Raw genomic sequence first — 27,224 nt, forward strand, 5'->3', positions numbered from 1 at the left:
AAAGAAGGGAAAGGAAAGCAAAAGCAGGTGAAAAAAAAAAAAATGAAAAGAATTGTTTTTACGTTGAAAATTCGCTTCGCGTAAAGATTTAACTACTTCCTTCTGTTTCCAATTGGCCATGGCGGGATATCCAAATGAGCTTAACATCTGTACATACATGCACATATTACGCTTGAAAATACATGCCAATAAAATTCCTGCCACTCATAACTATATATATGTCAAGTGAGATCAGAGATCAGAGATGTGGACTGAGCAGACAGGATTTCCTAGCGGGTTTGGGTGGTCGAGAGGCGACCGAGACTCTCACCACCCTCTCTTCGCCAATTTCTCCTTGTCGCTCATCTCCTGCACGCTGATGCCAACCATGGCTTCACCCAGGTTCTCACTGAGCTCCGCAAGCTTCTTGGCATCATTGTAGTGAGTCACGGCCTGCACGATGGCGCGAGCCCTCTTTCTGGGATCACCGGACTTGAAGATACCGGAACCGACAAAGACACCATCACAGCCCAGCTGCATCATGAGGGCGGCGTCGGCGGGGGTAGCAACACCTCCGGCGGCGAAATTCACCACTGGCAAGCGTCCCTTCTCCGCCGTCTCCTTCAGCAGTTCATACGAGCACTCCAGCTCGCGGGCGTACGCGCGCAGCTCGACCTCGGGGTTCGTCGAGGAGGTGAGGATCGACCGAGCGCGGGCGATCTCGCTGTTGACGGTGCGCATGTGCTTGACGGCCTCGACGACGTCGCCGGTTCCGGCCTCACCCTTGGTGCGGATCATGGCGGCGCCTTCTTGGATGCGGCGGAGGGCTTCGCCAAGGTTGCGGCAGCCGCAGACGAAGGGGGCCTTGAACGGGTGCTTGATGACGTGGTAGAGGTGGTCGGCAGGGGTGAGGACTTCGGATTCATCGATGTAGTCGATACCAATTGCCTCGAGGATCTGTGGAGGTCAGTTTTGGTTTGATTCGGTTGCGGGTATATTGGAGAGGGGGGAGGGGGGGAGGGGGTTTTACCTGGCACTCGACGAAGTGGCCTATTCTGGCCTTGGCCATGACGGGGATGGTGACTGCGTTCATGATTTCTTTAATCATGGAGGGGTCGGACATGCGTGCGACGCCGCCTTGGGCGCGGATATCTGCCGGGACACGCTCGAGGGCCATGACGGCGCAGGCACCGGCTTCTTCAGCGATGCGGGCCTGTACGAAGGGATAGTCTCATCAGAACTTGGTCATTCCAGACGAATTGGATCGGGATAGTGTTCTCATTGAGGGAGGATACACACCTGCTCCGCATTGACGACGTCCATGATAACTCCTCCCTTCAACATCTGCGCCAATCCGGCCTTGACGGCGAAGTCGGTCGGGGCGGAGTTGCCATTGGCGGGGACCTGGGGCTGCTCGGAGGCCATTGTGGGGAGAGGTTAGAACGAAATTGGGCTGGGGGATATCTGTCTATCGAAAAGGAGAGCGTCTCTATTATTCCGGAGCGAGGGAACGAGCAAGGCTTGTTCTTCTTTATCTCAAAACTTCCGGCGGGGTAACCGTGCAACGGGGAGAAATAAAATCGAACGATGAGTCACGGGCGGGATACGCAGAACAAAATACTATACACAGTATGTATGATTCCCTGAGGGCAAGATATATATATATATATATATATATATGGTCAAGCGTGCTGTGATCCAGTTCTATCAGAATGCATGTACAGGAGCGAGTGAGTGCGGAGAGGTTGGTTCGGCGAAAGGGCGTGGCGGCGGGGGAAGAAACAAGGAGAGAGACTCTTTGGGCCTTGTCGCCTTTTTCCCGTCGAATTTTTTTTTTCTTTTAAGGTTTGCAGCAGAATTTCCCGACAAGCCACCACCGTAACTCTGCTTGCGAGCACGCGATCCCGACCTTGCTCTCTGCTCTGCCCTGCCCAGACCGGCAGAACAGGCGCTTCTCCGAGGGCGATTCCGCCGAGTGCTTCCCGCCGCGGATATCCGATTGGGCATGGAGCCCATCGGAGGCCTTCCCGGTGCCTGACTGTGGTTGACACCGGAGGGTGGAGAGATGCATCACGGAGTACTTCAAGAGGTGTACGTACGGAGGAGGAGTAGGTGCAGTTACTGAGCAGGGGAAACTCTGTGTGAATGTTCTTCTGCTTCTCCATTGCTAATTTCACGCGCTTGACTAGTTAACAACCTTGCTGGGATTGCCTTTCATCACCAGGGCTTGTCATCCTGTGTCGGTACGCGATGAGTATCGGGATGGTTCTTGATCCAGTTGGAAATCAGCGCAGCCGCTGCACGTGTATCTTCCGAATCTTCGTATGCACTGGCCATGGTGCCGTAGATGAGGCCATCCACTCCCGAATATCCCAGCAGCTTATCAACGTATCTGTCTTGTCCAGCGAGTATCGTCCATCCAAACGCCTTTCCTACCGTGCAACAATCTCGAGCCTCAGAGCTTCGACGGAGATCATCGAAGATATATGGTTTCCAGAATAAAGAGAATAGCCCGTTATCCACCACTCTCTGGGCAACCGGGATGCTTCTACCAACACCGGCATAGATCTTCTTGGCATCACCCGAGTCCATCCACACGCTCACCGATTCATTTGCATTCAAGAAATTGCGAATCTCCTTGAAGCCCCAGCTGTTTCGAGGGTTGGAGAATCCATAGAGCACACGCACCCCAGCAGGCTCTAAATACTCACGAGCGAGTTTTCGGAGATATGCGACCGAGGAGCGGCCGCTGATAGCCCAGTCGGGATTCTTGATGTCCAGCCAGACAAACGACAGGTGTGCACCGTCTTCACGGAGCCGAGCAACCTCGCGAAACATAGCTTTGGCGGTGACATTGCCGCTGGTGGGTAAGCCATCGTGATCTGCCCACCAGCCGGATTTCCAAGCGGTCATGTCGATTTCAATCGCATTGGCGCCATGGGCAATAGCAGCCTGGATGCCTTCCTCTGTTAACACTCGGTGGGCGATGGCGTAGACCGGCTTAGGACTCGTCGGCTTGCATTTGCATTCGTCAACCGTCAATGGAGCCTGGTCGGGCACGTCGATGCAGCTTGCCACATGCAAAAGGCCGGCTAAGGCCGAACATAAGAGCAAAGATAGAGAAACCATGGCAAAGGAGCAATTGCGGGAGGAGGCTGGGTGCCAGTCGAACCACAGAGTGTTCCAACTCGATTTTGAACACGGTATAAATCTGTGTCCGGAGAATGGAGCTCAGTACAGAAGTTCTGCAGGGCGAGCAACGACTTTTATCTTTGAAGACCGCAGCCAAGCGGTGGTCCCGCCCCAGGTGCGCCACTACATTGCCATCCATCATAATGGCATTGATCTACTCCGTACGGGATACCAAGAACTACTCTATTACTCATTGACTCTTGCATAGAGCGATCATCACAAACTTCCAGATACGGAGTACAGAGTACAGAGCACTCCGTACAATACATACTCCGTTTTTCAGTCCGGTCCTGGATATGCACGCTAAGTTAGTTAATTAACTAGTTAACTAGTGAACAAGCCAGGAACGAAAGGACAAGCGGTTAAGGTCCCCACTCGCCTTACTCGGGCCGATCGTATTCACAGAGGATGGAGTATCCGTTCTGAGGGAAGATAAAGTTATATCCCGCAGGCCCCCCTTGGCTCATCCTGCGGAATTTGCAATGCGGATCCGTGGCTTGCGAAGTTGTTATAATTCAATCAAGGATGTGACCGGCTATGCATAAGTAGCATGCCGCTGGAAAAGGAGGTTCGCTGGAATCATACTCCTCACTGATCCTCAAAATACCCAATGATTGATTAACCACCACGGAGTACTCCGTAGCTAGTCTGTAATTCACTCCATATCCGAAAACGCGCAGTTATTTACGGAGTATTTTATCTTTAATTTCCCCTCCCCTTGAAACAAGTCTGTGTACGGAGTAGGTTCATGGCGCATGTCGTCCATCTTATTCTGAGGCCGCGGAGTGTGCAAATTGATGACTGGTAACTGAGAAATATGACGGTGTTCCATAAAGAAAAGGGTCTAGCAATGTGCTTAACATTGTCACTATTATATCTCTGGGCTATATCACCTTCAATAGGACCCCGCCGCAGGGTCGAACGCTGTATGAAAGTAGAAAAACGGCCTTCCGCTGACCTGGCTCAAATCACTGGGATCGCCCTCCTGCAGGCGGAGATATCTCTTCGCTCTTGTGCCGTATGCAAGAATGGCCGTATCGGCTACTCCATGGATAGCCTCGGGAAAGACCCAAAAATGACTCTCTTCCTTCCAATCGTTGTAGTTCTGTAAACGTTCGCCGATAAGACAATGGTATTCATCGCTTCTTCGATGTTTGCCAAAAGAAACAACAGTGGTGCCAAGAACTTGATCAAAATCGTATACCTGGATTTTGAATCTCTGCTTAGCTCCTGAAGCTAAATACTTATCGATTGCTGTGTAGAATCATCACATTAGTGCCAGTTGAATGGCTTAAATGCTGTATGGTACTCACTATCGGTCCAGTTATCATCTGGCTTGGGAATACTCTGAACGATATATATAACTGTCTTGATGGCCTCCTAGGAACGAAATCAGATAAATGTCATTAGTTCTTCTTCGGGGATTCGGCACGAACATAAACTTGGAACCTGAAAGTTTCTGGGCGTGTATGTGTTGGTGGAGCAGTAGCAGTGTCCGGCTTTTTACTAATATCGAGCGCCTGAAGTGGTTGTCAACATTACTGTCGAAGAGATTTTAATCCTGGCTGCATAAGTACCCTCTGTTTAATCTTGTCGACCTCTTCGATTCGTTGACGTTCAAGTTCTTGCTTCTGTAGCAAACCTTGCTTGAATTTTTCAAGAGGAACTATCATCGAAACCCAGATGTAAATAATCCAGTCATTGAACGCATACAGTACTCTGTAGATCAAACATAGGTTGTATTACTTTGTTTGACAATCTTCTCAGTCGCCAAGTACTTTGTGAAATCATCCAAGAGGCTCCAGCTCTAACGATAGCAGTCAGTGCACATCCAACTGGGGGATTGGAAACAAGTTCATACTAGAAGATTCGCTTTCGAGTAATCCAGAGGGACAAACCAAGATTGGTCAAAATCCGGCAGACGGGTGTATTGACTGAGCATCGCACTGTAGCCTTGATGTGAGAACCCCAAGTTGACAATTGCGAAAGACAGCCAAGAGCCATACGCACAAACGTATATGGGTATGCTTTCCAGCGTGAGCATCGTCGTAGAATTTATCTGCTCGGGCCTTCACTGCAAGGAGGTCTGAGCCTGCTGCTTCGGTTTTGGTAGTAGGACCACCCTCAGACTGAGTACCGGTCATCTCATGAATCTTAATGCTGACATGTGAATTCTTTTGTATCTTTTCGACTGCGGACTTGACATCTTCGGTCACTTTCCCTTCTGCACCATAAGCATTGAAGGCAACTTCGGCACTTTACGTAGTAAGTCTCATCACCATTTCCAACAGGGGGAAATCAGTCCCCAGAAGCCACGCCTCGGATATTTCTTTCTTGCTAGATGTATTTTTGACGGTAATTGATACCCTAGCTAGGAATAATCCACCTCGGATAAAATCTACTTAAAAGTTAGCCTATCATTAGCATAACAATAGCACATGCAGATCATCCATACCAGCGATGAATCTGTCTCCATATGTGCTTGCAAGGTTACCACTGTTAAGCTTATTGAAGTTGTAGACGTTATCTACTGAGCCTTGCTGCTGCACACTGACTCTAACCTGGTAGGTCGGAGTACTATTTTCGAACTGTTTACTCCGTACGGAGTACTCCGTATTGAATTAGTCTGTGCAATTGAGACAACCTTAAGGTGCGGAGTCACTCTCAGACCTCAGTACGGTCCAAATATTTAGCATCGACTTTGGCACTCTGGCCCCATCCACTGACAGCAGCACCAGCGCTGATATCTAAGGACTGCACCAATTTTCTGTTCCGGTTAGCCTCAGTCAATCATCTAGTCTGGTCCGCCTTAGGTTGGTACTACGGAGTACATACTCATAGCTTTCAATCAGACTAGACTCATAATCGGCCTTGAATTGTTTGCATTCAAAGCCACTGGAAGTTACTGTGACAGCACCTCTGACACAGGGCTCTTGAAGGAAGGTGTTGAAACTACGGAGTACTCAAAGTGAGAATTAATCAATCTGGCCTTTTGATAATGTGTCCATATTCTGCGTACCCTTGCCCTCGCTGCATATCGGGGGTGAAGGGGACAAGCTGAGGCATGATGAAGTTGTTTCTGGATGAACACATTATAAAATGGAGAATGTTGAAGGCAATGTAAACCAATATTCTTCAGAGTATATTGGATTGAATATTGCTGGCCAAATTTGGGACCCATTGAAGGGAAAACCTTTTATAGTCATCACTAACTTGAGGAAGCTTCAACTTCGCCTTATTGAGACAGACTTACTCCTTGGAGTTCCATAAGGTTATGAAGATGTGCAGGCACTGAAAGCAAGAAGTGTTGCACTGAAGATTTCCATCCGGACTGAACTTGCTTTGGGTTCATGGCTAAAAATAACTAGTATGGCTATCCTGCACATTTTTTCACAGCATTTATCAGGCAGCCCCTGGCTGCATTGAGTCTACCTCATGCCATCAGTAATACTTGTCACAGTGGAGCAATGCATGCTGTGAAGATACCCAATTCTGAAGTGACAATATCGTGTCCCTCAACTACCCTGTTGTTGCTGTCATTATGCCTTGCAGAAAAGTCCACTACTCGGTTTCGAGGACCTCAGCACTTGAGATCAGCCGTTTCGATGGATCCTCTGTATTGCACGGGTGATATTGTCCGTTACTCCATAGCATCTCCCAAGATTTAGGTATCTCGAATCCCACTTTTATGAACGTTGAGATGCGCGGGTCGAATGGGATTAGGTGGATCCAGGTCAGCCAATATCCCGGGCCCAATGGTCTGTGCTTCCGCTACCATCCATGGCAGTCATGTGCATGTACGCATGTTCTCCAATTCGCGAAAAGTTTACGGAGTATTTTCATCTTTAAACTCCGTAGTTGCAGCGCTTCACAAGCATACAAGGTGCTCTCACACTTGCACCACAGACCTGCAGCATAACGCTGCACATTTGAGTGGCCATCCTCGAAAAGTGGCAACCATACCCGCTCAGCACATTTCATAAAAGTCTTCTCTTGCAGACCCGAAACGATATCCCAGCTCCTTTTGCTCAAGCCGTGGGTTCAATGGGAACCAATACGCCCAGTTTGGTGCCCGGTTCAACAACTATGATGTGTTTGATCTAAATAGATCGAGTTGAATAGAGACCCCTCGTAACTCGGTTGGACTCAGACCTGTTAAAAATATGTTCAGGCTTAAATACAGCTCCATCCCCCAGCGATAGCCAGCCTCTTTTTTCCTCAAGACACACAGAAGACAGAAGATTCCTACCAACTGCTTGAATTCGATATCTCATACCAAGGTACGCGGATGATTTCTTGACCCTATACTCATATCAGCCTGTTTGTTTGTGTCTTGTAGCTCATTTGCAACCCAGCCCAAGATCCACAGCAACCATGGGATACCAACAGTGGGTTATCGTCAAGATAACCAACTCCACCAATAAGGCACTTAAGATAGCCAATTTGAGACTTATGTAGTAAGTTAATCGCCAATTCGCACATGAAGCATGCATTTATGCTTATGTCTTCTCTTACCGGCTGCAGCGGAAAGATCCACAGGGAAGGCAACAAAGACGAAGAAATTTCAGCCGACGATGTCGACAGCACTGAGATTGCTCCAAATGCCACCTACACCCTTTGCACCTGTGGTCGATCGGACTCCCCTTCTGGAGCTGAAGTAGCTTTGCAGTTGATGCAGGAGCAGGCGGCAGTTTGCACTCTCTACTGGGACTGCCCCTGGGGATCCAAGACCAACAACTTTGAAGTCCAGGATCGTAACAAGCAGTATGTTGTCTCTGCCGAGGGATGGGTACGTGAAGGAGGTGCCCTCGGAACTGCTGAGGTTGAAGTCTTCAAGAAGGGCTAGATGCCGCGGGATGCATGATATTTTGGTTTCACTGAATTTGTGTGCAAGAAGCTGAGATAGTCACCCCTTATTCGAAGTCAATGGCAAGAGGTTTCACAGGTCAATGCATTGAATGTACTCCGTACTTACTGCCATAATGGATGTAATAGCGGTCCTACAATGTTTTGTCAACCCTGCAATCACAAAATTCCCATCCAGCTGTCGTTTAATCAACATCAAGAAAATTCACCTCAGCACAACTGTGAGATGCTAGAAATGTTGTTATTCACCTGGAGAGCATATTAGGACTTCTCAATGGCACTACCTTTAGATAGACTTCGAGTCTTCGCTTCCCTAGCTATGGAGGACGGAGAGCAGTTGACTCTTGGGAGGCGGCATGCGCCTGCGCGAACCGCCGGCAACCCCGTTTTGAATGGTGACTAACTTAGAGATTATCTCTTCTTGAACGTATGTGTGTGTGTGCGTGGCTTGGTGATTTGTCTTTGAGATGACGCTCTTTAGGTAGCGGTATATGTACTAGGTGGATGGGATCGCCGACCACCACCCCCTCAATATTGCCGTGTCTCGCCCACCCTGCTATTAAGCTGCGTCATGATCTACCAGTGGAATGCGGACGCGGGATGCGCTCCAGGGAAGTTGTGAAAAAAATATATTCCTGGCTGGAACTGAGATCGTGCTGGGCAAAGTTTGTCTCAGAAGCTGGCACCATCGTCAACGGGTGGCATCGAGACCTGCTCACCACGCCTTTCTTTGGAAGCTTTAGTTCCGAGTCCCAGTTCCCGTAAGGAAATGACGCATCACCACTCCCTATCTTCACCCTCCGGCAGGTTGGATATGTATGCATGCATATATGTGCTTACATGCAAGCCAGTCGTGATCGTCGATGGGGGAATGCAGCAGTCTCAGAAATCCCTCAAGCCGCCACTGGTGAGCTCCTCGGACGCAAGGCCAACTCCACTGAGAGCTTCGCAGCCACTCACGCTTGCTATTCCCGCATAGAGTTGACAGTGTTGATGTAATCCCCATCCACATCATGATCCATATGAGACAATATTCCTCTTTTCCATTTTGGGTATGATCTTGGTATCGAGAAGTCGGCTAAAGGGCTGCTACTACATAGGTTTGGACAAGGTCGAAGTCCATAGTAGACCTTGGAACGAGTAAAGCTCTCGGAGAGACAGCGATGATACTTGCAGGTCCCTCCTTTATCATCACTTGTGCCAGAATTTGGTCTAATTGAAAAGGTTAGCATTATCAGGCACGCCTCGCCTTAATCTCTGATAGGTGATGGGCGGTATGGAGCTGGTAAGATCATGTTTATAAACAGCTGTTGGAGTTGGCCCCACTGAAATCCACCTTGACATTACAGTGATACTTGCCATCCAGGATCCCTATGGCTTGTTTGAACATCAGATGGCATGTGTGAAGGTTGGAGTCCGAGCAGGCTACCAGGATAGGCACTGAAATCCTGCTTCAACTTGCTTGACTTGTGTGGTCCATCAAACATTTTCGCTTTCCCCATAGTAAAGGCATGTCTGATGAGCTTTGTTGTCTGTGCGGCTCTTTTCGAAGTTTGGTTGGAAGCCAAGGAAAATCACATGACCTCACAATTTTCGGCGCTGCTTTTTTCCGTCAACTCTGCAGTGGACGGAGCCATAGGCAGTAGATAATTGACCACCAAGGCAAAAAGGCCAATCGCCCAGGGTGAGTTCAAGATCCCTAACACTCTACGTGCAGCGGGTTACCTAATTACTCTCCGGCCAAGTAGCATTGAGCTGGCAAAATCTAGATTTTCGGATCCATACCATGCTAGATCCTTTGTGGCGCCTTTTTTTGCGAGGAGAAATGGACTTTTGATGGCTCAAAAAAAATACATACAACAGCCGGGATTCGCTGGTGGTCACCCACCCAACTACTAGCCGGCCGGCAAGTGGTTTAAGTACGGCTGAGCGGACGGGAAGCCCTGTTTTCCACTTCCTATGGTCGTATGTGCTTATTTACGCTCCTCTCCTCCCTTTATGCAAAATATCTATGTACCGGTCACTCCTCCCGTGAGATAACCTTTTACTGTGGACCGGGAATCTAGCTACATACTTTAAGTTTATACTTTGACGCAAGCCCTTGCGAAATTTCGATGTTATCCGCTGTTTGTTTGGAATATGAATGCTCTCATGGCCGCTTTGTCCCATGAAGGAATTCCACCGCAGCGAAGACATATCACTTGCGGAGTTATTTTGAAAACTCGATGAACGCCTATCCAATGATAAGGTCAGGGCATCAAGTGACAGAATTGAAATGGTGCAATAACAACTTCGAACCCGCAGATGGACCTGGCTTCGTTTTGTCCCTCAGAACACACAAATGCGGCCTAATTTCCCGTTATCTTATGACTTTCCCGGTTTTCTTACTAGGACTTTGTCGAGAAGTCCAAGGACCCTTTTCTTTGAGTGATTTTACCGCAGATGATATCAATAAGCTCAGTTTCCATGGGTATTTGCATTTTATAAGTCACTTGTGGTTTTCAGGACCAAAGCGAATCCATCGCTGCTTCTGAACTTTACAAAATTTGAAACCCTGATGAATTTGCTGGAACTTCCAAGAATCTATCAAGACTTAATGGGCTAGATTCCCGCAACTATCATATCTATATTTGCGATCGGATGCGGTCACAGAATAGCGTTTTTTGTGACCTAACAGCATTGACCTTATTTGCAAGACTTAACACCATCCAGTCCCAGGTTACTGGTGCTTTTGGTTGAATGAATTAAGTCACGCCGGCAACACTAATTTATCAAGGTCGTTATCACCAAGGACGACGACATCCTTGATGTCTTTGTATTGAAGCCAAAGCCCCTCTATGACTCAGGCCCGTGAATTGGATGTACTTAAGACAGCAAGTATCGCATGCCCCCTGGCTCCAACCCTTTTTTCGATCGACTAATAGGCCCTTAGCCAAAAAGCCCGAATTCAAGGGCCTCATCCCTTTAAGACCTTATTAGATCATCAGCAGATAAGATCATCATATTGGTCCGGACGCAACTAGAGAGGCTTGGTTCGATCTTGTTCAGAAATTTGATCCCTTGCCTAGTGGTAAATATACCTTTGTCTCGGAAGGTTACATGACAATTTCGAGAAATAACAGCATAGTTGAGTTAATTGAAGCTGTCGGCTACGAATCCAACACCCCTTACAATCGATATGGATGGAAATGTAGTAACCAAAGCTCTGTTACTACCCGCATTTCCTGTCAATCGAGCTGTGTTTGAGCAATTGATATGCTGGGAAGAACCGGAGATTGTGGAAAAGGCTTCAGCACTCGCGGTTGATTTTGCCAGCAAGACTCGCAAATTAACCTTGGAACGCAATGAAGACCACTTCGATAAACTCTTCCGGATCAAATATTTAAAATACAGGAATTTTGTGGCCCAAAGCTTTTATGACCTGGATCCAAATTGACACCAACACCTCCCAATCTGGAAGGATCAGTAACCGCTGCTTTGATCCTATGTTTCTACTGGAGAATCTTGGATATCCCTCCATGTACTAGTTTGCTACATTTGTCTGCCCAGCTGGCCAGAGGATTATGCTTTGTCCCCTCTTTTACGGCCTTCCACCTGTTGACAAAGAAGGTTGCCCTGCACTCAATCAACCATCACTTCTAAATCACGAAATGGCGCATAATCCATTAAGAGCCTAGCATTCATGCGCAGCGTATGCAAACGACATGAAAGGCATTGTAGGATGGGATAAAAATAAAGCTGCCTACGATGCTGATACTTATGCTCTATGTTAAACTTGGTCATTTCTTCTACACTTGTGAAGGCAACCCATATAACTCTCCACTAATCATGAGTTGTCGCCAACGGCCGAGAGTAAAACACGGAAAGTGACTTACTGGCTTTAGTTTTATCTATTAGTAGGCCTTTTAGTTCTTTTCTCACTTCCTCAGCATGAAAAAGAGCCAAATTGGCCTTCTCCTTTGGGCTCCTAATTGGCTTTTGCGCTGGACTCCATAGTTGATACGACAATGTCAGAATGGGCCTACTCGGTAGAAATTCGCCTATCTGCATCGATCATTCTCATACATGCAGTTCTATATTCGGTTTATCACCAAAATGACCCTGACCAAGTCCACTGTTTCTTCTTTAAATCTCCACAGGGTATTCCGTATATTCCTTCCATTCCAGCAGGAACCTTTTCTTCTTTTTTAAGTTCTACGAACGAGATCAACAGTGGCGCAATGAAATGAGCCACCAATGCTATTAACATGCTGGAAAGGACACATGATAGGTTCCATGCTAAACTTTTCCTTAACCCATGATGCAAAGACTGTGTCTTTGGCCTCCACCATGATCCGGTTTTCGTCCAAACTAAGGGCATTCAGCACAAGCCATGGCGATGTCATGTAGAGCGGCGGTCCATCCTTTTGCTCTGGGGTGAAAGGGTACGCATAGAGTTCCCAGTCTTCGAACACGGCGTGTTGACGTAAGGCCTTCTCGGTGACTCTTTCAGGGTGGTAGACCATGAGCTTGTTTCGAAGAGGAAGGATAGTGGCATCAATGTGCATGGCGTGTGGATCGTCTGTTTGCAAGATTTCAACGGTGTATCCCTCGGGGATCACAGATCTCAGGTATTCAACACCTTTCATGTTGGTGACATTGCTGAGCTGCCCAATGATCACTTTGCCAAACCGCATAAAGTCTGCCGTATCAAAGGAAGGCCTTGTGTTGTTAATAGCCCAGGTGTGGGTTCCATTGCTCGAACAGTTCTCAACACCGTCGTACAGCGTCTCTCTTCCCAGAATCTTCGGAGCTCGGACGACTTTGCTGAGACCGTCTTCAGCAAGGGCCGAAAGAATATCGCTGTATCCAAGTTCCACCTCCTGTTTGCGGCAGCCCCATGCAAATGGTGCTTCAATAACGGTGTTTCCGACAGTCATAAGACTATCCCGTGGCATTGCTCCTGTGTAACCGCCGATTTTAAGCCAGTTGACCTCTTTGGGCCGGTAGACCCGGATTCCCTCCCGTTCGAGGATAGAAGCGAAGTTGTCGAGCTCTTCCTGTGCTTTTTGAAGAATTTCCGGCGGGAATGGGTTCGATGGCTTGAATGATTGCTGATGCTCATCTGGCATCGTTGCTTCGATCATATGGGCGGGTTCAGACGGAAAAGCAGAATGTTCTGCACGGCCCACGATGACGGACTCCAGAGGAGACCACTCATCGTCGGCGGACACCATGGCTAATTTGGCGGACGGCATGATTGCGGACGTTTTTTAAGCTGTTAGCTCTCAAGACGGTGGGTATAGAGATGGTGCAGGAGAATACAAGACAATCGTATCAGAGCGCTTTGGACTCTCTCATGAAAAGCACCTTGCGGCTCCTATTTCTATGGGCCACGGAAGGCGAAGGATGTTTGTATTTCCTTGAAAATCAGTTCCCGATACGGTAACTGCAGCCATTGCGAAGTTGGCTGGCGTCGAGATGCGTCCGTCTCGACGATATCCTTTGCAATCCGCTTTGCTCGCCAGCCATCATCACGTCGCCATGGGCTAGTACCCAAGGGGAGAGCCACACTGGGTGACTGTCACTCAGCTATGACCAGCATTGGCCTGTCTCCATCCCACTAATATTGTGATCAAGGCCAATTTTGCATTTCCGCAAGGTTTCGTCTGTGGCGATATCTGTCGCATTCGCAGCATGCAGGTTAAAAAAGCAAGGAGTAGGGATTGAGTCGATCATGCAAGACGGGGATACTGATTTTACACCGATTGGGAAAAAGACTCGACAAGTATAGGCGAGCACCCCGGTTTGCATCAGCAGGATACTCTTCACCGTGTAGAATAACGACGATTCACTGGTGGATGAGACCGGGTAGTACTTCTATCATCGCGAGATCCCCGCTTTCGGAGTCCTCTGTACGATAAACACAAAGTTTACGTGTCAGAATTGGAGCTGGGCGAAGCCGAAGCGCCCTGAACCTACTTCATAGCGTCATTTTACGGAGTGTAAATGGTTGCTATTCGGCCTAGGGCTAAAATCTGTGAATGCGCCGAGCCCTTGGAGCGTGACAACCGAGAGCCGGGTCGCTGCAGCCCGGACCAGCCACTTCGATCGACAAAGAAAATGGGGATCTTTCACACTCGGAATTATAAATGCAATGGTGATGTCATGATTGAATTACTTCGTCGTCTGTACAGAGTACGGTGCACCGAAAGACACGGACTCTGAGAAAGATTTCCTTGTTGGTCTAGATGCAGCAAATCCCCGGGTCGCAGAAAGGTGTGTATATACTTTTGTAAGGTGCACAAGGAGTAGGTTTGAATCCCGTCATACTTCAGTCCCGTTCCATGTATTTGGTGGAAGAGCGGCTACTCATTGAATGCAATCTGGTGAATACAATTTCTCCCTTCAATCCTATTGGTACCGCTTCTATGGAGCCGCACTGCCACATTGGACCCGTTTTCCCATCTCCCATCTCCGGCGTTGTTTCGATTTCATATCGGAGCAGTAGGAACGCAGCGAGCATCTTCAATTCCATGATCCCGAAAGCTTTTCCCAGACATATCCTTGCTCCATATCCAAACGGGATGAAGCTCTTCTCCATCTGCCTCAGCTTTTCGGCCGTCTGGTGGAGCCATCTCTCAGGGCAGAATTCTTCCGGATCGGGGAAAACCTGCGGGTCATGGTGTAGTGCAATGGTGGAGGCGGTGACACGAGTACGAAGGGGAAGGCGAAAACCTCCATAATACTTCTTCGGGTCTTCAATATACCGCTCCTGTCGTCCGCTGGCACCAGGATTAACTCGCAATACTTCGCGCATAAATGCATCAAGCAAGGGCAGACCATCTATATCCGTCCACCCCGGATAGCCATCCTCTGTAAGGCTGAGACCCGCAAGTTCGTTACGAATTTTAGTTCGCCATACTTTTTGCCTTGCAAGATGAAAGATCAGATAAATAAGGCCAACTGCCACTGTTTCCTGGGCTGCGTTTATGTTGTCATAGAGCTCGGCGGCTATATATGACGTGGTCAAGGTGTTACCGTCCTTAGTTCTGCAAGCAAGCATGCGTCGAAGAAGGGTGTAATCCTCTACAGAGTCCAAATCGGCCAGCGCAGCGTGCAACGACCGCCAATTCCACTCAGCCATTTCGTCCTCGGACTTGAGACAGAGACGCAAGGTCTCTGGAAGAAGTCGATAGGCCACGTTCGCGGGGAGAATGTGCATCATCTTGGAAGCTATCCAGGCAAGTGCTGGAAAATTGAACTTGAATGGGCCCCACATCTGCGCTTGCTTGATCCCCAGAAGGATCTTACGCTCCGGACAGTCATTCTCAATCGTTTTCGCTCCGTACTTTGACCCGAAGAGTACATGCGTGATGTTATCGAAGGCGAAGCAATTGAATAAAGGATACGCATCTATCATGCCCTTAACCATGGTTCCATCGCTGTTCCCCCGGGTTTGGCCAATTTTTTTGTCAATATTTGCCATAAGTTTGTGAATATTCTTTCTCAGCCATTTCTCCATGACTGGTCTTGTAATATTCGTGTTGTGGTAAAAGGAAGAGATCAACATCCTCTTCTTCCTATGCTCCCAATACGACCCGATTGAAAACAAAGGCTTCTGGTCATATACCATGAAATTCTCAAAGAGGTCGCTCTTCGTGTATTTCCCGGCTGTTCCGTATATTTCTCTCATGAGTTCCGGAGAAGCAAAGGAAATTTCTCCAGGCCGAAAGCAGATGATGCTGCCGTACTTCTGGTGCCATTTTGCGATTTTGTCGTTTCGTTGAAGCCAAAAATCATACCATGCAATGTAATACCAAGATATTTTGCCGAGCTTAGGCCCTGGGATATGACTGTATGGCCCAAGGAAGAGAGGGTGGACGACGATGATGTATACAAGGAGGGTTAATATGACAAAGAGAGGAAGGACTCGAAAATTCTCGCTTGGATGTTGCTCAGCAAGGGTCTCCATTTTGAAAATTTTGAAACTCATGAATGAACCAACAAGCAGGCTGTGCTTGACCGGATGATCAGCCGGCAAGTTATTCCGTAAAGTAGTAAGAGAATGCAGTCACTCTAACGAAGAGGAGCACGGATTGAAGCGCCCCCCAATTGATCTTGTACGGAATAGTGTGTACCTTTATATCTCGTACTCCGTATAAAGTACTCCGTACAACACTGACAATCCAGCGCTGCATATCCTATGTGGATAGCACCCTTCGGATTTGCTGTCTTTCTCACCGTATGCTGTTGGACCATGGCTCATTCCGAGCGGCGAAGGTTGAGCCCAGAGTCGGGTATCGGTTGGCCATGTCGGAAACTTGGTTGGCCAACTCCTCTCTCCGAGAAAAACAACCCTGAAATTCTTGCATTAACAGCACCCTGTACTCCGTACTCCGTATATCGTCAGCCATCAATCATCAACGAAGCAAGGCGCTTTCTCTCGGATTATGCGTATGCATCGTGGGCATTGAGCCATTCCAAGTTGACGCGGGATTCGGTGCGTGATTGCACATTTCAGCCAGCCTCTCGGGGACGGAGTCGTTATTGTTATGTTCCCTTGCAGTTGATCAGACAGCCTCATGGAGAAACAACAGCTTTGATTTGTAAAATCATTCGTTGACGGTTGAAGTGGATTTCTCCCCCCCCGGTCCGATTCAAATCTCTCCTGAACCCACCATGATCGTCGGTTACCAGTTTACGGGTTGCTCTGTCACTTGCTGAAGATCAGACGCAGCTACCACAGATCCGAGCTGTGGGTCTCGCTGTGCCAGTAATTTTGAATCCAACTGAGCTTAAATACTGGAGAAATCCCCCCCAATCAGATGCGGGATGGAGTACGGAGTATTGCGTCTGCCGTTCGCCGTACCGGTGTCTCTTCGTGTGAATACCGAATGAATTGTTCTACCTTCCTGGTCGTGTCAGCGAGATAATGCTGGAGACATGGATGGAATTGTGCATCATATGGAGAACGATGTAGAAATAACTTGGTTCCTCAACGAACTTCGCGCAAGCGTTCGTTTCCGATGTCAGAGGAAGGATTTAACGGTCATGTGTATGACAAGATTCGAAACCAGCCCAGGGCGATGCGCAAGCCACTCCAGCTGCAAGTGCTTCGCAGTCGGATAAATGCAACTTGTCAAGCTTCAATCACGAAGCTAGGGCTGGTAGCCAAAATTCAAATCTTCCAGGAACAGTTCTTCATCTTACCCGTGGCTACTAGTTTTCTCATAAGACATGCCATTCCGAGGCTCAATTCCTCTGGATCTTTCGAAAAGAAATAAAGAGCTTGGTTTTGGGGTGAAGCACTTGTTCAACAGGTAATAGACCCCTGGAGTATCCACCATGCTGCTGCTTGCAGGCACCTTGTTTACACTCGCGTTCGTCATATACAAGAAGATTTTATATCCGCTATTCTTTTCTCCCCTGGCGAAAATACCGAGCGCCCACCCACTCGCATCAGTCAGTTCGCTATGGATTCAATGGAAACGCTTGACCAACAAGGAATTCGATGCAGTAGTCTCTGGGTTTCGACAGAAGGGCCCGTATATTCGCCTTGCGCCCAAAGAGGTGGCAGTCAATACCATGGAATGCGGTGTTAAAAACATATATGGCATTGGCAATGACAATTTCGACAAGGCGCCATGGTACAACTTCTTCCAAAATCATGGGTAAGATTCCGGCTCCTACTTGACGAGCTTCTTACTGATTCTCTGGGGAGATTCCGAAATACATTTTGTGCCCTAGGCTCTGAGCATGCTCTGTATAGGCGTAGAATCAGCGGAGTGTATTCGAAGTCGTTTCTCCAATCATCTCCCCATATTCGGGCAATTCTAGATGCCGTGATACAGCAGCGAATCCTTCCCATACTCGCCCGTACAGCTGAGAAAGAGGAGCCAATCGATATTTTGGCGCTGAATCTCGCCTATGGGTTGGACTTTGTTTCTGCATTCATTTTTGGGTTGCCTCGTGGGGTCAGGTTCTTAGAAAACACAGCCTCTCGCGAAGACTGGCTTGATCTATACGACCAAACCCACCCATCCAAGAACATGTTTTGGCTGACAGAACATCCTGTGCTGTCTCAAGTGGCGTCGTTATTCGGCATCCCGTTGATCCCTAGAAATTTCCTTAAGGCGAAACGGGAATTGGAAAACTGGGCTATGAAACGCATTAAACTCTCAGAGGATGTTCTTAGCAACAACCCAACTGACGAGACAATTAGTCCTGGACATATGCCTCTTTTGTATCATGCACTTAAAACAGGAATAGAGCTAGAACAAGGCGAAAAGAGAAATGGAAGGTTTGAACCAAATAACATTCAGAGGCATGAGCTTGCGAGTGAATGCCTCGATCACCTGGGTAAGTTGAGCATCTCCGTCACCCGAAGCAGAGTGTAAAAAAAAAAAAAAAGGATGCCAGCTAATTTCTCCCAGTTGCCACAAGAGATACATTTGGTAAGAGCAACTTATGAGCCAGACTCTTATAGTCGAGGCTAACTTTGCAGGCATAACCTTTTCTTACGTTATCCTGAACCTTTCGCGAAATCTTGAGATCCAGGAGCAATTGCGACAAGAGCTGCTGTCAATCTCGCAGCCATTCCGGTACCATAATGAAAAGAGGACTGAGCTCCCAACTCCCCAAACATTGGAGGCGCTACCTTTCCTGAATGCAGTGATCAAGGAATCTCTCCGCCTCCGAAATACGGCTCCGACCCTCAATCCACGGATAACTCCGACAGGTAGAAAGGTTACAATTGGACCATGTGATAACGTTCCGGCTGGAACCCGGGTGGGTGCCTTTGCCTGGTGCCTTCACAGAAATGAGGAGGGTTACCCCAACCCAAGGACGTGGGATCCAATGCGATGGATTGTTGACTCGAGCGACCCGAAAGCTGGAGCTAGGGAGCGCTGGTGGTGGGCGTTTGGCAGCGGTAGCCGTCAATGCCTGGGCCAAAACCTGGCCTTTGAATGTGAGTGAATTTCACTAAGCAGAGTAAGAAATGAATAGAGTACTGATAGAACATTCTCGGATAGTGATGCGTTTTGCTGTTACTGCCATTTATACCAACTTTAGGACCAGCATTATTGATGATTCAGCTTTCGCTGGTGATGAAACATTCGTGACAGGTGATGGCAGTGAGCAGCTTATTCTCAAGATTGAGCGGGTTGAAACATAGGACAATTTGCTGTGGATATACTTGTGCGCTCGGCTGTGGCTCCAAGCTTCCTATTGTTGACGAACATTGACATGCTCTGTTGTCGTCGTGAGGAATGTGAAAGGGGTTAGATGTTCGTCTTATGTTAACCTGAGTGGTATCTGTCTGGCCACTTGACTTTGAAAGTAGCCCAGATGAGGGAGGCAAAAAATCTACTGGAGTTTCGTCCTCTTTGCAAGGACGAAGAGTTCGACTCGGCATCGCACATACTCCGTATATGTACCGGTTTAGTACATTGGCCTCCAATTGTTCAGGTAAAGGACAGAACTGTTTTCTCTCCGATCTGTCGAACAAAGAATGTGCGAATGTTCGTGTATCTCCGTAAGCTAAGCGTATCCTCTCGCCTGCTGAAGTGCCGTTGACGGAAATCCGTCAGCGTCTTCAGTGAGAATGTTGCGGGAGGTGCTGCAGTTGATGAATTCTCTTCTGTATGTCATTCCTCCTTTTCTCCAGCGCTGTCATTAGAAATCTGTCATTCTCAGCAATTTAGAAGCCCTACTTTCTTCCCTGGGGATGTGGTTTGAGTCTCATACAGACATAAGCGGGCATCTTCTCCCTCTCATGAAAAACGTCGGGATAATTTGCTGCTGCCATGACGATGACAACAATACCTAAAATTTATGCGAGAGACCCTACGCCATAAGGCTATGGTCTAGTAACAGTCCTGGCAATGGGCGAATGCGCCCGAGATGTCGAGTCGTCGACTCGCTGTGCGCTTGCGCCAACCAACCAACCAAATCGGAAACCTTGGCTCACTTAACTAATCTTTCACGTGACTTGCCCTTGGTCAGGTGTTGTTGCTTGGCGTGACATACCTACATAGTTACATAATAATGCCGATCCCACGCCCTGATTAAGTCATAGGCGGGCGGCTGCAACTGCGGAGAAGACAGCGGGCCAAGGTCGACAGATCTCACTCAGTTCAACTGTTCGCATTCCAAGCAGCGGCAACCCCAGTATAAAGTATCGTTCGTACCAATATATATCCAATTGTACAAAACACAACTCCCTCACCACACAATGGCCTCCCAATTCCTCCGGTTCGTTAACCGCCCTCTTCTCCTGTCTATGCCACTTGCCGCTTCATTCCTCTTGTTTCGTCCCAATCCGGCCGTTGTAATCCACTGCGACTACGCCCCGCGGACTCCTGGCCAGCCAGCCTGGTGCTCTCGCCCTTCCCCCCTTGAGGGAGATTGCTCCTTCGGTAGCTTGAATCCACATACTGTCCGCCAGATCAGTCTAGGTAGTGTGCTCGGGTTGATCGCTGGTGTGGGATTAAGAATATTCTCGAGGACCCTGACGTTTACATTGGGTGTTGCCATATTGCTCATCGAGGTTCGTAACTCCTCATTGCTCAGAAGCCTAGAGTCGACTGCTTTCCCAATTGAGCTATGTCGCCCTTATCTGTGCCATGTAAACTAAGGCACGGGCTAAACTATATCCTGTGTAATTTAGTGGGCAGCATCCAAAGGATACAATATCGTCCCCACCAAATTCCTTCAGCGGTATGTCAAGTCCGTCGATGTCCGGCGAGCGGTTACAAAGAACTTGGCTTTTAAAGCAAGTTTCGGGACGACTTTGATGCTCTCTGCGTTTTCGGAGTTTTAATATACGACCATTTGAAACGGCGTTCGATATTAAGATAAAAAATAGACTTTACTCCGTAAATTCTCTAGAAATCACAAGCAGCCACGTGGCGCGTGCTCCAGGTTGTACATTGTGGGTATCAAATATAGGTCAAAGACAGGATAGCACAGGAAAACATACAGAATGACGTATCACTGCTCTATGACAAGATCTTCTAGAATACTCTCCATCTCCTCTTGAGAAAGAGGGACTCCAAGCATTTCCGCGCCACTCGAGTCTGTCCGCGAGATGATCATCTGGTGGTCATAAAATTCTTTAAGTTGCGTCCGGAACATCAGTTCCGAGGAAGAGATGAATTCTTCAGTAGCCTTGTGGAATAACGTGCGCCATTCAATCGCCGTTTCCCTCCGCTCGTTGCCAGTTTTATCACGCGGGTCAGTGGTCGCTTGGTCCACCTCGCCTTCTGAAATATTTTGATCTCCTAGCATAGTGAGAAGCTCTGTAATAAGGAGACGATATAATTTCCGGGTGTTCTCTGGAAGACTTTTGAGAACAAAGCCGACCCCTTGCTTTCCACCTATCCGGCGAACTTTGCGGCCAAGGAGGCTGTGGACTTCATCAACAACGTTGAGCTCCGCATCATATGGAGCAAAGGTCGTGCAATCATGAAAAGCGAAATTAAATTGATCTCGGAGCCCGATATCCCACAAGAGAAGAAAATTAGGTGTATCGGCGGTAGCAACAATATTGATATGAGGAAGGCTGGCAAGGCGTGCTAGAAGAGTCTGATGGGCCTGACGGCGTAACGGGGGCGCATCTATGGAGTTTATGAGGACTGTTATTGGATGCTTTGGCGGTCTCACGTTGAGATTGGACTGCAACACATCCAAGACCTCAGACAGTTGTGTTCCGAGCTTTGTTGGAGCCTCAGGACCCATGACTGCGCTTATTATTGTTGCAAGAATAGATCTGAGAGTAACATTGGTCGCATAACCATTCACCACGACAATAGTAGGAGGGTCGCTATACCGTTCATATAGCCAACCTGCAAATCGCTGTACAAGATTTCGCTTAGAGCCATATCCATATAGGCATATATTAAACCCTTCAATTAATTCAAAATTCCATTGCGGGAATGATCGCTCATGGATGTCGACTAGAGCCTCCTTTTCTTTAGACTGTGGGTCATCCAGTTTCTCCAACTGGTCAAAATATTCCTCATGCGTCAGCAAAGTTAGTTTGGAAAGAGTATTATCCGACGTCAACATTGGCCCAGGGCGGTTTTGGAAGAAGTATCTTTCATGAGACGGAAGGTCACCGTCGGGGGTCGGCGTTCGTCGCCTGGCCCGCGTTCTGGGTTGTCTGTTGCACCCTGGTGCACCGGTGGACTTGTTTAAGCCATCCTTTGCCGCCTCGGGGACCTCGTTTGTATCCAGAATCCCGTTGATCTCGTCTTCACCTTCAGTCTCCTCCTCGATATCCCATATCTCACGCGCCAACTTCTCCCCGCCATTCCACAAGTCGTCTTCATTTGGATTGAAAAGGATTGCCGCACTTTTTTTTTTGGCAGAACGATCGGCATTCTTGATTCTTGAAGGGGTATCACTGGCTATACCGCGAGATTTTGAGGTTTTGTTAGGTGTCGAAAAGACCGGTTTCCTTTTAGGCTTAGGGGTGGGCGAGTCGACCGGAGGGTGGCCATGGTTGGGCTTAGAGCGACTTCGCAACCGAGACAATGGTGTGCTCGTTTGTGGTGTTTCAGGATCATCTGGAGATGCTCTCCGCTTTCGTGGCGTTGACTCTTCGACCTGAAGGGGATCATCGTCGGACGATGCCAGTGACTGTTTACGCTTCATAACTGCTGCGGAAGGGCGATTGAAGCGAATTGGCACAATGGTGGTGGCCAATATACGTTGTCAAGTAACCTCCTGCAGCCCAAAGATACCACCAGGCCTACATCAATCGCGTCGTCTCTCTCTCTCACAGTGCTTCATCGAGTTCTTGAACACGAAAGCACGTGACGAAGCTCGGGGAGAGATTAGATAATCCGATCCTTATCTGATGAGCTAAAGTTAAGGTTCGAAAGCTAGCTCCCGTTATCAGATCGCTAAGCCAGGTCTGGCGAACTCCAGTTGCGAATTTCTTTGCAGTGAACAGAGTGACTGACTCATCACCAGCTTCATCAGCATTGACAGAGCTGGCTGGGAGAGCATCCCTACCTCCTTTATCCTCTGCCTTGATTATTTGGTGAGCAATTGCTGTCATGGTGCCAAATACTCCCTTTTTGGTTGCATTCAGTTACACCCCCAGGGTTCGACCAGGGGCCGTACGAGCTCTCGCAGCACAGGTCCGCCACTACACCACGCCCGTCGATCCCTCGATCCCAGAGTCGAAACGAAAATTCGTTCCATGTTCGGGAGCATACCCACTAGGTTTTCGTGTGTCAGGGACTCATGTGGGAGTTAAAAAGTCCAATATTACCTTCCCAGATCTGGCGATTATATGCTCGGAAGAACCATGTTCAGCGGCGGCAGTGTTCACAACAAATAAATTCCAGGCTGCACCTGTGCAGGTGAGTAAGCAAATAATCAATGCGAGATCAGGACGTGGGATCCGCGCCGTTATTGCAAATTCCGGCTGCGCGAATGCCGTTACGGGGAAAGGCGGTATACAGGACGCGAAATCCATGAGTGCAAAGGTGGATCAGTGCATTGGGCTTAAAGCGACGGGCAATGACGGTGATTCAAGCACATTGGTTATGAGCACTGGCGTTATTGGCCAGCGGTATGTCTTGACTTCTGCCAATAGTCCTAACTGACGTGAGCTTATCCAACTTATTCTTGACAGGTTACCTATAGAAAAGATTATATCCGGAATTCCTACCGGTTACGCAAATCTCTCCTCCACCCACACAGCCTGGCTAAAGACCGCCCGAGCGATCTGCACTACGGATACTTTCCCCAAACTCCTTTCCCGATCCTTCACCCTACCCTCTTCTCCCGACCGCACGTACCATATAGCAGGAATGACCAAAGGCGCCGGGATGATCCATCCCAACATGGCCACCCTCCTGGGTATAATCTGCACAGATGCACCAATCGAGGCCCCGGCCCTCCAATCCCTACTCGCACATTCCGTCTCCCGTTCATTCAACTCCATCTCCGTCGACGGCGACACCAGCACCAATGACACCATAGCCGTCCTAGCCAATGGTGTCGCCGGCGGAAAGCCAATCTCTTCTCCTGAATCCCCAGAATACACCGCCATGCAGTCAATCCTGACCAGCTTCACCCAATCACTCGCACAGCTAGTCGTCCGCGACGGTGAAGGAGCCACCAAATTCGTCACTGTGCGCGTGCGAAACTCTCCTTCCCACTCTGACGCCAAACTCATCGCATCAACCATCGCCAGATCTCCGCTTGTCAAAACAGCGCTTTACGGAAAGGACGCAAATTGGGGTCGGATCCTGTGCGCTGTCGGCTATACCCAGGGCATCAACTCTGGCACCGTCATACCCGAGCGCACGAGCGTTAGCTTCAAGCCTGTCGACGGAAGCCCCGAGCTGAAGTTGCTAGTGAACGGGGAGCCAGAAGCTGTAGATGAGGAGAGGGCATCTGCGATCCTACAAAATGAAGACTTGGAAATCGTTGTGGACCTGGGTGGTGGGGATAAAGGCGAGGCAGGCAAAGGCGGAGAAGATGGTGTATTCTGGTTCTGCGATTTCAGTCACGAATATGTTACTATTAATGGGGATTATCGAACGTAAAAAGCATGAGCACGGAATACCATCCAAAGAATTTCGAACGCCTCTCTCTTTATCCCCTTTTGATTGAGCAAGCTTAAAGTATCCCATGTTGGGCCATTGCATAGACAAGGTCTGTGTAGGTGCGCCTTGTACTTTTTTCTCAAGTCCATCGCTTTCGCACCGGGTCCATGATCATTAGTTTATTTCATCGATTCGAACGGTTTGGCATATATACACAGATAGAAGACCTCGCTTTTAGGGTGCCCGCTCTGGTAGGAAGGAGGAAAAACGCAAAATTTCATAGATATTCGAACATAATTTGCCCCATTTCTAAGTTGCCCCATGGGTCGATGGTTGCAAAGCCGAAACAGGGCCTGTCAAAGAGAGCACCCACTGTGCACTAATACAATCTAGAAGATTTAAGAAAAGATACAGGTTTTATCCTGCATACATAGGACTAAATGTGTCATCTAGTTTCCAGGCACAAGGCCTTTTAAGCCTGCGCCAAAGTCACCTTCGCGGGCTGCGATTTCAAAGTAGCCGTATATGATCCTGGGACCGGATTAGTGACCGCGATAGAGTAAACTGTAGATATCTCAACTTACGTGACGGCCAACAAGATACCAGTTCCACTTCCCAAAGCGCCCAAAAGGTCGCTGGCGACGGAGAGGGCACCAATGCATGCTCCACCAAATGCAGCAGCAGTCGGGATAACACGCTTAAGCTCCTTATACATGCTCTGCTCACGGTGTCCGGCCATAACAAGTCCTTGGTCCTTAAGCTGCTTGGCTACATCTCTGGGGGCTGAACCAGAAACTTCGATCCAAGTCTTGGAGAAGAGAGCACAAGCAACGAGCATGAAAGCGACATAGACAGCGGTGTGAATCGGGTCCAAGAGAGCCTCCTTGAAGTTAAGCGGGGGGGACATGTAGTACGCAATACCGGAAGAAGCATGGAGCTGGGCGGAGCCACCCTCACGAGGTTCCCAGACTCCGAGAAGTCTCACGAGCAGATTGTCAGAGAATCGGGAGTAAAGCATCTGACTAATCAAGAAGATGTTGGAGCAAAGGGCAGACTGAAGCATGATAGGCATGTTGGAGGTATAGAAGAGACGAACGGGATAGGATCCACGCATGCCACGCTGGCGAGAAGATTTGACCGGGATTTCAACGCGGAAGCCTTGGAGATAGATGACGGCGGCGAAAACAATAAGGGTAGCGAGAAGGTTCATGATATTGGGCAAGTTCTGTCGATAGAAAGCTTCGTGCAAAGCTCGCTGCTTGTCTTTCCATGTCAACAAGAGGTGGAACAAAGCAATAACTGCTCCTTCGAATTCGGGGCCACGGCCGGTATTGTAGGTGGTTGGGGAGAAAGCCTTCCACATGATGGACTCGCAGATATTAGTCGCGATGAAAAGCGAGATACCACTTCCGAGACCATATCCCTTTTGCAACAACTCGTCCAGAAGAATGACGACAAGGCCGGCGACGACAAGCTGGACAATCAACAAGACGCAGATTCCAGCACCAAGATCACTGGGCTGGCCATAGAGACCCGTGAGGACGTAAACGCAAGCCTGGCCGAAGGACAGGATGATAGCAAAAAGTTTCTGGGCAGTTTGATAAAGCTCACGGTCGGTTTTGAGGTCGAGGTTGACATCGATGAGGTGGGTTCCTGCAAGAAGCTACCGGCTTATAAACGCATATCCAAAGGAAGCACCAGATTTGAAAGCGCATACCTGGAAGACCATTCCAGACGAAATGATTGGAGTAATACCCAGTTCCATCAGTGTTCCGCGATTACTGGCCAACATCATTCGAAGCCAATAAAGGGGGTCAGAGGTATCTGAAGAGACAATTCCATAAAGTGGCATTTGACTCATCACCAAGAAAATCAACAAGGTCAACTATATCCTCGTGTCAGTTCGAATATTTGCTACGGTAGGGTGATTTTGGAGCTCATACCCCCGTCCACATCAGTTTCTGGTTGAAGGGCACCTTCGTTTCGGGGGCTGCCACCTCCGGAAGGAGGGGCGTAAAGGGTTTGATCAAGTCGAGGAAACGAACTGCAGCAGTTAGCGGACAATCACGACCGACGGCCCATCGGCGGCGCTTCAATGGCTTCGCGACAGGTGCTAAGAACGTTCGACTCACGGCCGCTCATGATGGGTGGCTTGTTCCTCGAGTGACCCGAGAAAGGCAAAGGAATTAAACAATTAGGTTGAAAGAAGCCGGCAGAAGGAGTGATTACGGTCAAGCAACCAAAAGAAGAAGAAGAGAAAGAGAAAAGAAACGGGTGCTGGGAGGCGACGGAGGGTCGGGAGGTGAAGCAAAGGGAGGTGAGTTTTGTGGATGTTGCTCGCTGGCCAGTCGCCCAAGTCGCGCTAGCGCTGTTGAGGCCACTTCGCTGCGCAGAGCTGATCAGGACACTCTGGTCGCAATCCCTCCGCTTATGTCATCCACTCAAGAATCGCCAGTCCAGCCGCCGTGACATTGACGCATTGCAATAACCACCAGTGACTCCTGGGTCGGGGCTCGAGCTACCTACAGTTCCAACCAAGGATTCCAGTTCTGCGCATAAAAGGATCCATCTCGCTGTTGTTGTTGTCATGCACAATACCTCACTCTAGTCTCTGGGCTTCTGCTTGTGGCCACCATA

At 48.7% G+C, this 27,224-nt stretch overlaps 12 protein-coding genes and 1 non-coding gene across 13 annotated transcripts; 5 read left to right on the forward strand and 8 right to left on the reverse strand.

Annotated features, from left to right (window-relative positions):
* Positions 1-28: 28 nt before the first annotated feature.
* Positions 29-2,129, reverse strand: CIMG_06181 (pyridoxine biosynthesis protein pyroA). Its single transcript, XM_001242284.2, has 3 exons — positions 1,279-2,129; positions 1,010-1,192; positions 29-936 (listed from the first exon to the last, which is right to left on the reverse strand). The coding sequence occupies exons 1-3, from the start codon at positions 1,402-1,404 to the stop codon at positions 307-309; spliced, it is 939 nt and encodes a 312-aa protein (XP_001242285.1). The 5' UTR covers positions 1,405-2,129; the 3' UTR covers positions 29-306.
* Positions 2,130-2,196: 67 nt separating this feature from the next.
* CIMG_06182 (phospholipase D) lies at positions 2,197-3,108 on the reverse strand (the record flags this gene model as incomplete). Its single annotated transcript, XM_001242285.1, has 1 exon — positions 2,197-3,108. The coding sequence occupies one exon, from the start codon at positions 3,106-3,108 to the stop codon at positions 2,197-2,199; it is 912 nt and encodes a 303-aa protein (XP_001242286.1).
* A 958-nt stretch (positions 3,109-4,066) lies between these two features.
* Positions 4,067-6,237, reverse strand: CIMG_06183 (uncharacterized protein; the record flags this gene model as incomplete). The annotated part of the gene is made up of 12 exons (XM_001242286.2): positions 4,067-4,425; positions 4,485-4,551; positions 4,608-4,691; positions 4,749-4,837; positions 4,918-4,978; positions 5,033-5,117; positions 5,182-5,427; positions 5,488-5,569; positions 5,627-5,759; positions 5,842-5,938; positions 6,007-6,123; positions 6,191-6,237. 12 exons carry the CDS (start codon positions 6,235-6,237, stop codon positions 4,067-4,069), a joined length of 1,467 nt encoding a protein of 488 aa, XP_001242287.2.
* A 1,308-nt stretch (positions 6,238-7,545) lies between these two features.
* CIMG_06184 (pleurotolysin A) lies at positions 7,546-8,017 on the forward strand (the record flags this gene model as incomplete). Its single annotated transcript, XM_001242287.2, has 2 exons — positions 7,546-7,628; positions 7,696-8,017. The coding sequence occupies 2 exons, from the start codon at positions 7,546-7,548 to the stop codon at positions 8,015-8,017; spliced, it is 405 nt and encodes a 134-aa protein (XP_001242288.2).
* Positions 8,018-8,541: 524 nt separating this feature from the next.
* On the forward strand, positions 8,542-9,481 carry CIMG_13025 (uncharacterized protein; the record flags this gene model as incomplete). The annotated part of the gene is made up of 5 exons (XM_004445276.1): positions 8,542-8,798; positions 8,845-8,944; positions 9,138-9,177; positions 9,302-9,322; positions 9,387-9,481. The coding sequence occupies 5 exons, from the start codon at positions 8,542-8,544 to the stop codon at positions 9,479-9,481; spliced, it is 513 nt and encodes a 170-aa protein (XP_004445333.1).
* Positions 9,482-9,888: 407 nt separating this feature from the next.
* CIMG_15506 lies at positions 9,889-10,004 on the reverse strand. The gene has a single exon (XR_001099893.1). It is a non-coding gene; the product is annotated as a 5S ribosomal RNA (ribosomal RNA).
* Positions 10,005-12,080: 2,076 nt separating this feature from the next.
* CIMG_06186 (lysine amidinotransferase) lies at positions 12,081-13,274 on the reverse strand (the record flags this gene model as incomplete). The annotated part of the gene is made up of 1 exon (XM_001242289.2): positions 12,081-13,274. The coding sequence occupies one exon, from the start codon at positions 13,272-13,274 to the stop codon at positions 12,225-12,227; it is 1,050 nt and encodes a 349-aa protein (XP_001242290.1). The 3' UTR covers positions 12,081-12,224.
* A 1,012-nt stretch (positions 13,275-14,286) lies between these two features.
* Positions 14,287-15,991, reverse strand: CIMG_06187 (benzoate 4-monooxygenase cytochrome P450; the record flags this gene model as incomplete). The annotated part of the gene is made up of 1 exon (XM_001242290.2): positions 14,287-15,991. The coding sequence occupies one exon, from the start codon at positions 15,989-15,991 to the stop codon at positions 14,351-14,353; it is 1,641 nt and encodes a 546-aa protein (XP_001242291.2). The 3' UTR covers positions 14,287-14,350.
* A 1,373-nt stretch (positions 15,992-17,364) lies between these two features.
* CIMG_06188 (cytochrome P450 monooxygenase) lies at positions 17,365-19,195 on the forward strand (the record flags this gene model as incomplete). Its single annotated transcript, XM_001242291.2, has 4 exons — positions 17,365-17,690; positions 17,789-18,378; positions 18,524-18,988; positions 19,053-19,195. 4 exons carry the CDS (start codon positions 17,365-17,367, stop codon positions 19,193-19,195), a joined length of 1,524 nt encoding a protein of 507 aa, XP_001242292.2.
* A 973-nt stretch (positions 19,196-20,168) lies between these two features.
* CIMG_11703 (uncharacterized protein) lies at positions 20,169-22,046 on the forward strand. The gene is made up of 2 exons (XM_004445277.1): positions 20,169-20,569; positions 20,690-22,046. The coding sequence occupies exons 1-2, from the start codon at positions 20,255-20,257 to the stop codon at positions 20,840-20,842; spliced, it is 468 nt and encodes a 155-aa protein (XP_004445334.1). The 5' UTR covers positions 20,169-20,254; the 3' UTR covers positions 20,843-22,046.
* On the reverse strand, positions 21,013-22,677 carry CIMG_06189 (origin recognition complex subunit 2; the record flags this gene model as incomplete). Its single annotated transcript, XM_001242292.1, has 1 exon — positions 21,013-22,677. One exon carries the CDS (start codon positions 22,675-22,677, stop codon positions 21,013-21,015), a length of 1,665 nt encoding a protein of 554 aa, XP_001242293.1.
* A 310-nt stretch (positions 22,678-22,987) lies between these two features.
* On the forward strand, positions 22,988-24,884 carry CIMG_06190 (arginine biosynthesis ArgJ, mitochondrial). Its single transcript, XM_001242293.2, has 2 exons — positions 22,988-23,605; positions 23,669-24,884. The coding sequence occupies exons 1-2, from the start codon at positions 23,085-23,087 to the stop codon at positions 24,585-24,587; spliced, it is 1,440 nt and encodes a 479-aa protein (XP_001242294.1). The 5' UTR covers positions 22,988-23,084; the 3' UTR covers positions 24,588-24,884.
* Positions 23,796-26,913, reverse strand: CIMG_06191 (protein transporter SEC61 subunit alpha). The gene is made up of 5 exons (XM_001242294.2): positions 26,720-26,913; positions 26,531-26,631; positions 26,305-26,472; positions 25,172-26,250; positions 23,796-25,118 (listed from the first exon to the last, which is right to left on the reverse strand). The coding sequence occupies exons 1-5, from the start codon at positions 26,727-26,729 to the stop codon at positions 25,037-25,039; spliced, it is 1,440 nt and encodes a 479-aa protein (XP_001242295.1). The 5' UTR covers positions 26,730-26,913; the 3' UTR covers positions 23,796-25,036.
* Between the last annotated feature and the right edge of the window lie 311 nt (positions 26,914-27,224).

Source organism: Coccidioides immitis (assembly GCF_000149335.2).
Source record: "Coccidioides immitis RS genomic scaffold supercont3.2, whole genome shotgun sequence".
NCBI classification, from domain to species: Eukaryota; Fungi; Ascomycota; class Eurotiomycetes; order Onygenales; family Onygenaceae; genus Coccidioides; species Coccidioides immitis.

Coding starts and splice junctions, on each gene's coding strand:
- CIMG_06181 (XM_001242284.2), bottom strand. CDS start 1,404: ATGGCCTCCGAGCAGCCCCAGGTCCCCGCCAATGGCAACTCCGCCCCG. Junction 1,193..1,278: donor ACGTCGTCAATGCGGAGCAG/GTGTGTATCCTC, acceptor CCCTTCGTACAG/GCCCGCATCGCTGAAGAAGC. Junction 937..1,009: donor GCCACTTCGTCGAGTGCCAG/GTAAAACCCCCT, acceptor TGACCTCCACAG/ATCCTCGAGGCAATTGGTAT.
- CIMG_11703 (XM_004445277.1), top strand. CDS start 20,255: ATGGCCTCCCAATTCCTCCGGTTCGTTAACCGCCCTCTTCTCCTGTCT. Junction 20,570..20,689: donor TTGCCATATTGCTCATCGAG/GTTCGTAACTCC, acceptor TGTGTAATTTAG/TGGGCAGCATCCAAAGGATA.
- CIMG_06190 (XM_001242293.2), top strand. CDS start 23,085: ATGGTGCCAAATACTCCCTTTTTGGTTGCATTCAGTTACACCCCCAGG. Junction 23,606..23,668: donor ACTGGCGTTATTGGCCAGCG/GTATGTCTTGAC, acceptor TATTCTTGACAG/GTTACCTATAGAAAAGATTA.
- CIMG_06191 (XM_001242294.2), bottom strand. Junction 26,251..26,304: donor CGTCTGGAATGGTCTTCCAG/GTATGCGCTTTC, acceptor ATAAGCCGGTAG/CTTCTTGCAGGAACCCACCT. Junction 25,119..25,171: donor GGTATCTTGTTGGCCGTCAC/GTAAGTTGAGAT, acceptor ATCCGGTCCCAG/GATCATATACGGCTACTTTG.